This window comes from Equus asinus, chromosome 3, assembly GCF_041296235.1.
Source record: "Equus asinus isolate D_3611 breed Donkey chromosome 3, EquAss-T2T_v2, whole genome shotgun sequence".
In the NCBI taxonomy this organism is placed as follows: Eukaryota; Metazoa; Chordata; class Mammalia; order Perissodactyla; family Equidae; genus Equus; species Equus asinus.
The window spans coordinates 43,970,804-43,983,671 of NC_091792.1; the positions used below are offsets into that span (position 1 = coordinate 43,970,804).

At 34.1% G+C, this 12,868-nt stretch overlaps 1 protein-coding gene across 8 annotated transcripts in view; it reads left to right on the forward strand.

Moving 5' to 3' along the window:
- Positions 1–12,868, forward strand: part of GRIA2 (glutamate ionotropic receptor AMPA type subunit 2) — a 143,031-nt gene that overhangs the window by 77,731 nt on the left and 52,432 nt on the right. For all 8 annotated transcript variants that reach the window (XR_011501975.1, XM_070504963.1, XM_070504962.1 and 5 more), the window contains exons 3-4: positions 2,762–3,001; positions 11,536–11,732. Coding sequence is in view for 7 of the 8 variants with exons in the window: in XM_070504963.1 (XP_070361064.1) it covers positions 2,762–3,001; positions 11,536–11,732 (437 nt within the window). In the remaining variant the exon portion in view is untranslated. The remainder of the gene's footprint in view (positions 1–2,761; positions 3,002–11,535; positions 11,733–12,868) is intronic.

Sequence of the window (12,868 nt, forward strand, 5' to 3'; positions counted from 1 at the left end):
ACTAATAGTTAACTAATTGAAAAAGAAATTAAGAAAACAATTCCATTTATAATTGCACTAAAAAAGAATAAAATACCTAGGAATAAATTCAACCAAGGAGGTGAAAGATCTGTGTATTGAAAACTGCAAGAGATTAATGAAAGAAAGTGAAGTGAAGAAGACACAAATAAATAGAAGGATATTCTATGCTCATAGATTGGAAGAATTAATATTGTTAAAATGTCAATACTACTCAAAGCAATGTGTAGATTCAATGCAATCTCTATCAAAATTCCAATGGCATTTTTCACAGAAATAGAACAAAAAATCCTAAAATTTGTATGGAACCATATAAGACCCCAAATAGCCAAAGCAATCTTGAGAAAAAAAGAACAAAGCTGGAGGCATCACACTCCCTGATTTCAAACTATATTATAAACCTATAGTAATTAAAACAGTATGCTATGAGCATAAAAACAGACACATAGATCAATGGAACAGAATAGAAATCCCAGAAATAAACTCATGCATATATGGTCAATTAATTTACAACAAAGGAGCTAAGAATATACAATGGGGAAAGGACAGTCTCTTCAATAAATGGTTTTGGGAAAATTGAACAGCCATATGCAAAAAAGAATGAAACTGGACCACGATCTTACACCATACACGAAAATGGATTAAAGATTTGAATGTAAGACCTGAAACCGTAAAACTCCTAGAAGAAAACACACAGGCAGCAAGCTCCTTGACAAAGATCTCGGTAATGAGTTTTTGAATCTGACCCTAGAAGCAAAAGCAACAAAAGCAAAAATACACAAGTGGGACTACATCACCCTAAAAAGCTTCTGCACAGCAAAAAAACCATCAACAGAATAAAAAGGCAACTGAATGGGAGAACATATTTGCAAATCACATATCTGATAATAGATTTACATCCAAAATATATAAAGAACACATACAACTCAATAGCAAAAAGCAAATGATCCAATTAAAAAATGGGCAGACGATCTGAACAGCCATTTTTTTCTGAACAGCCATTTTTTCAAAGGACACATATAGATGGCCAATGGGTACATGACAAGTTGTTCTACATCATCAATCAGGGAAATGCAAATTAAAACCACAATGAGATGTCACCTCACACCTGTTAGAATGGCTATTATGAAAAAGACTGGAAATAACAATTGTTGGAGAGGATGTGAAGAAAGGGGAACATTTGTAGAGTGCTGATGGGAATTTAAATTGGTGCAGCTGCTATGAATATCTGTATGGACATTCCTCAGAAAATTAAAAATAGAACTACCATATGGCTCAGCAATTTCACTTCTGGGTATTTATCTGAAGAAAATGAAAACACTGACTCAAAAATATATATGCACCTCCATGTTCATTACTACATTATTTGTGATAGCCAAGATATGGAAACAACCTAAGTATCCATTGATTAATGAATGGATAAAGAAATTATGGTATGTATGTAACAATGGAATATTATTCACCCATAAAAAAGAATGGAACTTGCCATTTGCAACAACAAAGATGGACCTTGAGGGCGTTATGCTAAGTGAAAAAAGTCAGATAGAGAAAGACGAATACCCTATGATCTCTCTTCTATGTGGAAACTAAATAAAAAAAATCCTCATAGATAGAGAACAGATGGGTGGTTGGCAGAGGTAGGGGATGGGGAGGGTTGGAAGAAATGGGTGAACAGTTTTTTTTTTTTTTTTTTATTAATGTTATGATGGATTACAGGCTTGTGAAATTTCAGTTGTACATTTTTGTTAGTCATGTTGTGGGTACACCACTACCCCCTCCGTGCCCTCCCCCCACCCCCCCTTTTCCCTGGTAACCACCGATCAGATCTCCTTCTCAATATACTAATTTCCACCTATGAGTGGAGTCATATAGAGGTGAACAGTTTTTTTTAATGGAAAAAATTAGAAAAACATTATTCTTGTCATATTGTGGAGGACTGAATGGAAGGAGCATAATTAGATGAAGGAGAAAAGTTAGGTAGGTATTCCAATAATCCAAGTGAGAAACACAGTATTATCCATTAGCTAAGAGCATGGACTCTGAATTCGGACTGCCTAGATTTGAATACAGCATCTCTCACTTACTAGTTGTGTGACCTTAGGTAGCTCACTTAACCACCCTATGTTTCAATTTTCCTATTCGTAATTTGGGAATAATAATAGTTTCTGCCTCAAAGGTTATCATGGGGAATAAACAAGTTAATACTGTAGAACGTTCCAGGCACAAAGCAAGATAATGTCTGTATATGCTGTCAGTGAACATTAGGATGGTTGGAATGGAGATAGAAACAAGTGGACCACATTTAAATATATTTAGGTATTAGAATGAACATGACTTAGTGATGGTCTGTCTAGGAGGGGAGGGTGTGGGAGAAGGTAGTGTCACATGCCTTTCACTGAAATACAAATATTGGTAGAGGACAAGGGATTGTGGGAACTATAGGGATTTTCAAAAGAAATACAGTTTTTTTAAGAATGATGGTCCTAAGCCAAAAATATTTTGGTGATTTCTTTTTGTTTTGTAGAGAGTAGAACATATGGGGTAAGTTAAGTCCATGGGAAAGATTAAAATTAGGAGCTCTGAGTTTCGTTTAATTGCTACTTTTCCGAGTGACACCCTATTTTTCTTTCAATTTGTTGATTATTTTGTATTTTATATAAAAGGGCATTAAGTTTCAAGCAAATCCATGTGATTGTATGCCAATTTCAGTGCTTTATCCTCTCTGTTTTCCCTATTCTTCTAGTTTGCTCCCAGTTTTCAAGAGGAGTCTATGCTATTTTTGGATTTTATGACAAGAAGTCTGTAAATACCATCACCTCGTTTTGTGGAACGCTCCATGTCTCGTTCATCACTCCCAGCTTCCCAACAGATGGCACACATCCATTTGTCATTCAGATGAGACCTGACCTCAAAGGAGCACTTCTTAGCTTGATTGAATACTATCAATGGGACAAGTTTGCGTACCTCTATGACAGTGACAGAGGTAAGTAACCATATCCCTATGTCTTTGTAATGGGTCAAATTCAATGCCTACCCTCGACACATATGTGTTGTTATAGAGCTACACACGTGTATTAGGGTCCGAGAGCCACTTGGTTTAATTTTGCTATGTAAATCAATGCCATTCGAAACCTGGGAAATATATTTAGAGTAAAACAAAAAGAAGTTGTGAATGTATGATGACAGACATAGACTGTGTCAATCCAATGCCTAAATGTTCAGTTGTAATATAAAAAGCACCTTTTGGCATCGGTAGCTGAGACCCTATGGTGACTGTGGCTGCCTTGAAAATCGGTTTACGTAAAATTTGAGTAAATATATAAATAAGAACTACAGAAACTTATAATTATTAAATATTTTCACATGCAAAAGTTTTATCAGGCAGGTACAATTATTATTAGCCTTGCTTTAAAATGAGATTCCTGAATCTCAGAGAAGTTAAAGGACTTGTTGATGATTTACTCACATGTGGTACAGCTGAATACATGTCTTCTGACAACAGACCCATGCTGTTTTCACAATTCTATGTAACTGTTTATGATGATATGTTTTTGATTAGCATGCCAATTAGAGTCTTGGCTCTAATTAAACTAAGGTTTTTTTGCGGGAGAGAGGATACTTCCTTTGTGTTTCCCATATCCCTTGTTGGAAAGTTTAGTATTAGCAGACTTGTCTGACTTAACGCATCATCCCAAATGTCTTAACCATTCCTGGGTCCATGATTCAGCTTCAGTGGGTCTGTGTACTTCCTAGAATCGTATGAACTTTTTGTGCACGTGTTTGTCTTTGTATTTTTCTAGAGAGAGTATCCATAACCCAACTCGAAAGAATTGAGGACCACTATTGTAAGAGTACCTAAGTAGCAAACTGTGCTTCTTTCAGCAGTTTGCTTCTTGGAATATTTAAAGGTTCAGATGAAAACCAGAAGCCTGTTTCCACCAAGAGAGGGCACCTTGTTAAACCTCAAGGGCAGACAAGAAGAGAGCCAGCCGTCAGTCAGTTCTCCATTGATCAGTTTGTAGTATTGTACTGCAGCAGCCCCCAGTTAGGAGTGTTCAAGTGAGCTGTCTGATGCTCTTCTCCATCCTCCCATTCCTGGGAATAACACTCAGTGGAAAAACCAGTCAGCACTTTACAAGCTGAAAAATTTTGCTATGTCAGTAATTTTTCCCCCCTACTTTGAGACGGGAGAGCTTTTCTATTCCCATAGAGAAAGAAAAACTAAAACAGAACCATTTAGGGTAAATAGGGATTCCAATGTGCTGGATGATTCTGAAGCATACTTCTTATTAATGTGATAAAAAAACTGAGCTTATTCATAGTCTTTCCTCTTGGTCTCTGCTAAGTCCCTCAGGACTCTCTTATATGAATAAACCTAGCCTGAAATTTGGAGGTATTCTTGATATCTCTTTCACCCTTGATCCTACTGATGTGATTTCTACCACCTAAATATATTTTATCCCTAGACACTCTTCTTGTTCATTGTCATGACTCGAGGCCAAGCCTCATCATGCGTTCATTTCCTCATCTCTCCATTTCCACATTTGTTTCTCTTTAAACTGTTTCCCACAGACTAGCCAGAATTTTAAAATGCTTTTAAATGCTTTTCTGAGCACATCATTTCCTTGCTTAAAACACTTCAATGGCTTCACGTTATAATGAGGATAAAATTGAAAATTCTAAACATGGCTTTAAGGTCTTATAGTATCTGGTTCCTGCCAATTTATGCTACTGTCCTGCTCATTCACTAAGCTAAATCCATCTAAATAACCTTCTTTCACGTTGGCAGATGCACCAAACTCTTTCACCTCAAAACTCTGCACATATCTCTAAATCTTACTCCTTCTTAACATCTCAGTTTATATAGCATTTCCACAGAGATGCATTTCATACCATTATTCTCTCTCAAAGCAATCTCTTCTTTTCCTACAAAGTACTTATCACAACTTGTAATTAATAGTGGTGTTCATTTTTTCATGCAAGAAGTGCTATTGAGCTCCTACTGTGTTCCAGGAACTGTTTTAGTCACACAGGCTAAGCATTATGCTTTTTATTTAAGATCTGGCTGTAAGCCCCAGGAAGGCAATGCCCAGGCAGTACTCGGTACACTGGGTGTACAGTTCTTAACTGGAACAGAATTGATATTCAGTAAATAGGGTTAATAAATGAATGAGTTAAGCGTCTGCACATTTTAAATTTGAGATTATTTGAGAACCTTAATCTGGCTTGCTAAATTGAAGGATGAGGAAATGGATTCTCTTTACTGTTTGACAAAGTTGAAGGTGGCGTTTTTAGTTTACGGACATACTTCACCATCACTATGACTACAACTAGTTGAAACTGAACTTTTGAGAAAATTCAAATAGGTAGCAGCTGACATAAATAGAAAAAGAGAAACTCTAGTATTTGAAGAGAGATACTTAACAAGGAAAAGCTCTGGGACATGATCGGGTGAAGATGGATAGATTTATGTACTTGTGAAAAGATCTTGAGACATTTAAAAATGATTTTATTAATATTTTAGAAATATTAAATGACATTGAAGTGATGAGATAATCTCCAATCATTAAATTATACGAATTGATTTGAGTTCAAGTGCGTCTGTTGAGAGAACATCAAAGTAGAGTTATAGTATTAAGTAATTATATATTAAAGCCAAAAATTACCTTATGGATACATTTTTATGGTATTCTCAAATAGCTGCTCATGTTTAACATGAGAACTATTATACTGGCCTTTCATCTGAAACTATTTTCAGAGATAAATATGTAAGACTCTCAAAATACTGGCAAGAGACTTTACTTTTATGTAGTGTTTTACTTGACGCATGGAAATGGGATTTTTGCCCTCTGATTTTTCCTGGTTGATGTCTTAATTTATATTACTTTGCCATTATAGTACATTTTTAAAAGTTTATCCATGCATTCATCATGTGACCTGGTTTGTTTCCTTTGGTTCTTAACCCATTTCTCTTATACTTCAAGAAAGCACTCCTTATTTTAATGTTACATGATTTGAGAATGCATCTTTATCTATATTATCCATGCTTTTAAAAACAGATCCCATGATTTCATTTTCTCAACTTACATCTCCACCTGCCTCAATTTTAAACAATATGGTCTGTCCTTGATATGACACTCTCTTCACTTTCTGGATTATATGTTTTTGTGTATTTTTTCACTTTTTAATAATCTTTACTTTTCTGAGAGTCTAGATAAGATAAACATACTGTTAAATTTTAAATTCAAAATATATAAATTGATGTTATTTTGAACAGCATGGCGCCCAAGCATGAAAATGGCTCTCCAACATTCTGTCCTGAATATGAACTAGATATAAAAATTTTTTATGCTTCTTCATTTCACTGCTCTTAACTAAGACTGCCAGTTAAACCATTCCTGCTTCCAGCTGTCCATCCAAATGCTGAGCAACAGGACCAGGAGACTACATCCCAATTGTAAACAAAGAAGGGCATGGATGCATCCTGGTCTTTGTATAAATCATCTTTGACTATTTTAAACTTACTGGTGAGAGGAGTCCTGAAACTGTTCAATTGGTACCGTGTAGCCTTTTAGGATGCTGGTGTCTTCTCTTTAGCTAAGCCATGTTGCATCAGCTGGCCACTGTTTAATGACCGAGTTCCCAGGGCACTCTCTACTTCATAGAGAGTAGTAGATCAATCTTCAATACATTTTGATCTATAGAGTAATGGGGTTAACTATATTAATGCATTAAATATAGATTTTATCTTTGGATATATGTGTACAAAATTTGAGGCAGGACTTAATCAAAATGTGGTTTTTATTTATTGGTCCCATGTCAATAACATAAGATAATACATTTCTATAGACAGTAGGTAAAAGCAGAATTAATGCTTTATATCTCTATCTCTTGGTTTTAATTTTCAGCCATACTATTTGTCCCCTGAAGGGAAACCACTTTGATTCCAGTTCCAAGAAGTCATTATGCATAGAATAAAAATGCTTCCAAATTGCAAATTTCTTTTCAGATGTTCCTGAGAAAGTCAATGAGGGAAATATATGTTAATCTAATCTGGCCTAGGCATGCTGCCATGATTTAGTGATCATAAATATTAATTTCTATGCCTGAAAGATGAATAAGGGTAGTGAATTTTAAATGGAACAAAGAAAATATTTTTAAGAAGAAAGACATGGTCTGCCTGAAATATACCTATTTGTAGTAATCGTTTTTAATCCCACCCATTAATGTGCAAACTAAGACATTTAGACTTCCCCTGTTTTTAGGCTGATGACTTTTTGATAACTCTCTCACAGTATTATTGACACTAGCTCAAGAGGAGGCTGTGAGCTACTGCTAGTAACACTTTGAGAGAGTTTTAGGGAGATTGTCAGTTTACAAATAAGTTGTACAGCTACAATTAGTCTGGTGACAATCAGGTACATGGGGAAGAAAAGTAATCCAACAATACTGTAGTCCAGCCATTCTTTATTTTAGCCAAAAGACTGAGAATTTAGTAGAGTTTAGAACTTAATTTCAGTCTCTTGTAAGTTTCTCAAAGGTTTTTAGAACATATTTTAAAAATATTTATTAGGAGGAACAGTTAATTTTCCGGATTTTTTTTCTATTTGTAGATGAACAACTGCATCTCTCAAGTTTTCTTTGTTCTATGTTATTCGATAATAAGAAATCGGTCTCTGCTATAATAATTCAAATATCCCGATATAGTAGTGTATATATTATAGTTGAATGATCACTACTTACTAATAGCTTTCAGTAAACCAACATATATATAGAATTACCATTGTTCATATAAATTTATATTCTGAATTAAGGGATGAATGTATGTATGAAGATACTTCTTTATATAGTTTGTGTGGAAGGAAAAGAGGTATATCTCAAGTAATACTTTCTCCCCTAATTAGAATATGGTACAAAGAGATCCAAAACATGAATCTGTGGACATTTAAAGAATTTAATTTCACCTCAATAGTTGTAACATGCATTTTCAGTGACTTTTAAAATAATCTATTAAATTTAAAGTAACCAGACAATACAAAATTCTTAGTTGTGGTAAAGGGGGAGATCAAGTTGAGAGAGAATTTGAGAGGGTCAGTTACTATTAGTGAGAAAACAAATCTAAGAATCTGAATTACTAAGCCTGGGACAGCAGTCTCTTCAATCCTGAGTCAACTATGCCGTGGGGGGGTCTGTAAATTACTTCTGGCAGTCTTTAGGAGATGATTTAATATTGTTCAGTGTTTTCTGATGAAAGTAAATTCATCGTCTGATATTGCACCACTTGAGCAGTTTAGCTTCTTAATAAATGGATGTAGGGTTTTTTTTAGGTTTCCTAGGTTACCAAATATTAATTCTGAGAGTTTTATTATCACAGAATTCACATCAACTGTGAGTTACTTTTGACACACAGAATGAATGAGTTTGAATCTCAGCCATTTCTTTAAATGCATTCTTCCTGATTTTATACCTTGTCTCCATATTCTCTGCTAAGGTGAATTGCCAGTAAATGTTACGTTTAGAAATATCACTTGCTAAAATCCATTTACACATTGTTATTTATATTTAAAATTTCTTGTATTATATGCTGAAAGATAAAACAGAATATCAAGAGCATCATCACTTTTGAAACTTTGCTATGTGGTAAACTTCATAATTAAAAAAAATGAAGTGAAATAATTTATCACCCAGAAGAAAGGAAGCCCACTTGAAAGCGCTATACGACAATATGTGAATAGTATATAGAACATCATCCAGGGTGTATTGTTTTCAAGGAGACAACAACGGAGAGCTGCATAATGTTGGAATGTGGAAAAGCAGGAGTTAGGTTGTGGAAGATGTTAAGAAAATTAGCTTTTTTTCTGACGTGGAAAGAAAACTGGATAGACTTAGTAACTATTTTCAAGCACATCGATCACTATCAAATTGATCATGATGACCAGCTGTGTGTGTTCTGTCTTCGCTGACGATGAAAAACAGGAAAAGGATGTGAATTGTATCATGGAAGGATTTAATTCATCAATGGTGAATGGAAATCATAGGTGATCCATGAAGTTTGTAAAATAAGTCTTATCATTAACAGTTCTTTTTACAGTGGCATGTGGTCTCTGTTTAAATTATCCCTTTAGAAATTCTTGTTTGTTCTATATTTTTTTGGTACAAGACTGGATAGAGAAACCAATTTTATTATTTTTCCATAAAACAAAATTCACTTTAAGTTCAATTTATGGTTCAACTTTCCAGTTTGAAATAAAAGTAAATTATTTTAAATTTTCATTATGAAATATTTTACTTAACAAAATAGAGAGAATAATATGAAGACCCCCAAGGACTCTTAACCCAGCTTTATTAATGACCAATATATGAAGAATCTTCCTTTATCTGTGTCCCTCTACCCTTCACAATTATTTTGAAACAAATACCTGATATCGTGTCATTTCATCTGTAAATATTTGTTTGTATTTTGAAAGAAATTTCTCTCGTTTTAAACGTAACCACAATATCATCATATACAGACAAAACTAACAATAATTCATTAATATCATCATATTTTCTTTCACAATTTGTTTGAATCACGATAAAAATGAGGTCCATATATCACAATTGGTTAATATATCTCTTGATGCTTTTATAATATAATATAGAGTTTCCCATAGTCTGAATTTTGATGATTGCAACACTATGGTATTTAGCATATTACTCTGTACCATATATTCCTTATAAATTGGTAGTTAGTTCTAGAAGCTTGATGAGATTCATGTTCACTTTTTTAGCATGAATACTTTATAGGTGGCATCGAATATTCCCATTTGGAGACATATAACTTCTGGTTGTCTCTCTTTTTGTGTGGTTAGCAGCAGTTAATGATTGTTACCTTGATTCAGTCATTCACCAGATGTTACAAGATGGTTATAATTCTAAATCTATATTCGTTCATCATTTATTAGCTGGAGTCTTTCCAAAAGAGAAACTTCCCTTAATTAATTATTATCCTGAGTATAGTTCATATAGGAAAGGCAGGAAAATGCAAATTTTTCTTCTTTTATTTACCAGTTTTCAAAATAATAACTTGGCTCCCTAGCATCTTTCAAAGGTAACCAAACATTTTTAAAAATATTATTATGAATTCATGGACTTAAAATATTTTCTGTATTTGTCTTTTGCAGTTATTATTGTTTTTGATATTCAAATCGCCTTCTCTTTATTTAAAGCGATCTTCATGGAATTGGCTCCTGAGTCTTTTGACACAATGCTAATATTTTTGGAGAGCTTCCTTGCTTTCTGGTATCAACAAGATGTTCTTGGCTCATTTTATATACTCGGGGCCAATATTGAATCAATAAAATTTTTAATGATATTTTACAGGTTCAAATAGTTTTCAACAACATTTAGAATGCACATTTTTTTTTGCCATGGTAAACAGATTTAAATAAAGTTTAGTACGTGAATAAAATTTATAGAGCACTGTGATCACATTAGGTAAATCCCACATTTTATAGGTAAGAGGATCAATATTCTTTGGAGAAAGATGCAGGGCTTTCTGGCATCAGGAAGATGATGTGATGAGTTTTGAATTCTTTTTGGAGCCTTGATTTTGTGTTGTTCATTAAGCTATTAATAGAAATGATGAATTTGGGTTGGCTGTGAAGAGTTGAAGTGGTGTGGAAGACAAGTTTATGGACTGGTTTTCCAAGTGTTAAACTGCAGATTTAACTTTAGGTGATAAATTCCCAAGTTGTTTTCCCTCTCAGTCCTACATTATGAGGTAATGTGTGAACAATTAAAAATAAAAATAAAATTTTCTAAGTCCTATAATGCTATGAGGAAAATGACTAATAAATAGTAAAATGATCTCTCATTTGGGAAGTTAAGTAAATGTAACAAATCTGTGCTAAAAAACTAACTGCTACCATCTGGTTAATAGGTGAACATTTTAATCTCTATGGGATCAGTCCCAATAAGAAAAAATGATATAACAGAAGGTTGAGAAAAAAACCAAAATTGCTGACTAGAAAACAATAGAAGGAAATATAGCAGCCATATAGAGATTATCGGTTCTTTTACTCACATAGAGTCATCTCACTGAAAATGTACTGAACCTTTCAAGATATTAATATGAAATGATAGACTATCATATATAATGAAATAATTTTTTCCATTCTATAAGAGAAAGAAATTTTTGTAATGTCTTTGACTTCACTTAAACCAGAGGTGTTAAAGACATTACACTTTGGTAATATCTAAAAGAAGACAGCTCAGAGAGCTGAAAGGAGGGGATAATATTTTTCCCCCAGACTATGACTTTTTCAGTAAGAACAATAGCATGTAGGTAAAAGAGTTTTTGATTTGAAGCGGAAATAGGTAGATGTTGATAAAGATCATAGTTGTAGCTTTTTAGAAGAGTCAACATCACCTTAGTTGCACAAAGTGTCAGCCTTAAAAATATATTCTGAGTTATACAACACAATTCTGAGTTATTCAAGTATCTTTATCAGTCATCATTTTTCTTTGCCTTCCTAGGCTTATCAACACTGCAAGCTGTGCTGGATTCCGCTGCTGAAAAGAAATGGCAAGTGACTGCTATCAATGTGGGAAACATTAACAATGACAAGAAAGATGAGACCTACCGGTCACTTTTTCAGGATCTGGAGTTAAAAAAGGAACGGCGTGTGATCCTTGACTGTGAACGGGATAAAGTCAACGACATTGTAGACCAGGTTTGCTGCTCTGTTTTCTAATGGCACCAAATATAGAATACGTGCGCGATGTCGGCGTTTGCAAGGGTGTTTGTGTGAGGTGCTTGGACAGCAGTTTTTCCTTTATGATTTATGTAGGATGCAGCAAAGATCACCAATTAAATGATCTCGGGCTTCAGTTAGCAGTAGCAGATGCTCTTCAATAATGCTGACACATCTTAATAATCATGAAATATATTCAATATATAATTCCTGACTCTTATGTTTTACATTTTAAGTGTTGCCCTAATCTTTGATATTTTTAATTGGAAACTTAAAATTTAATTCTTTTGAACTTTTTAGAGATAAAGAATAGACACATATTAAATGAAAATAAGTCTGGGCCCTAAGAGAAAAGTGAGTAGTTCATGAATTCTTTGGCTATGTATGAAGTACTCATTAGAGTACAGTATCATGTGCCAAGCCTGTATTGTTGTCTAAATGAGTCTGGCTTCAGAAAAAGCATGTATTTATTTTCCCAAGAAGTAATGTTTTCCTCCTACTAGGTAGGTTTGGTGTCACTAGAAAACTATTAATCTATGAAATTAAACTGTGTAGGAAAGACACATAAAGACAGACTTTACCGGTTGAGAAGTAAACTAGATGTATTAATGTGGAATGTTTTCAAGAGTAGCATGATACCAGAGGTAAGGATGTTTTATCTGTGCTTACCGTGTCACCCTGCTTCTGTTTAAGATCTTTCAGGACAGGACAGCAATGCAGTAACATCCTCATGATAATAATAATATCCCCTATGTTTTCTAGATAGAGCTAGTGACCTGGGTGGTGAAGCACCATTATAATTTATGAAGTAAGCCTCCATACTGGGTATCCGCTTCTATTCTGAGTTAATAAACACGTGTGTGTGTGTGTGTGTGTGTGTGTGTGTGTGTGTGTGTAATGATGACTGCTAGTTCCTTGGCATAATATAAGATTGGAAGAAAAATACACAGTTGAGTATGCATTTCTTGGCCCTTCTATGCTTTGAGGAGAAAATTAGATTCACTAATTTGTATAATACCAAGCACTTTGCAAACATAAATGTTGAGGCAGCCTTAAATGGTATATAATAATATAGGCCCTGAGACATACAAAATGGATCTCTCATGAAATATTAA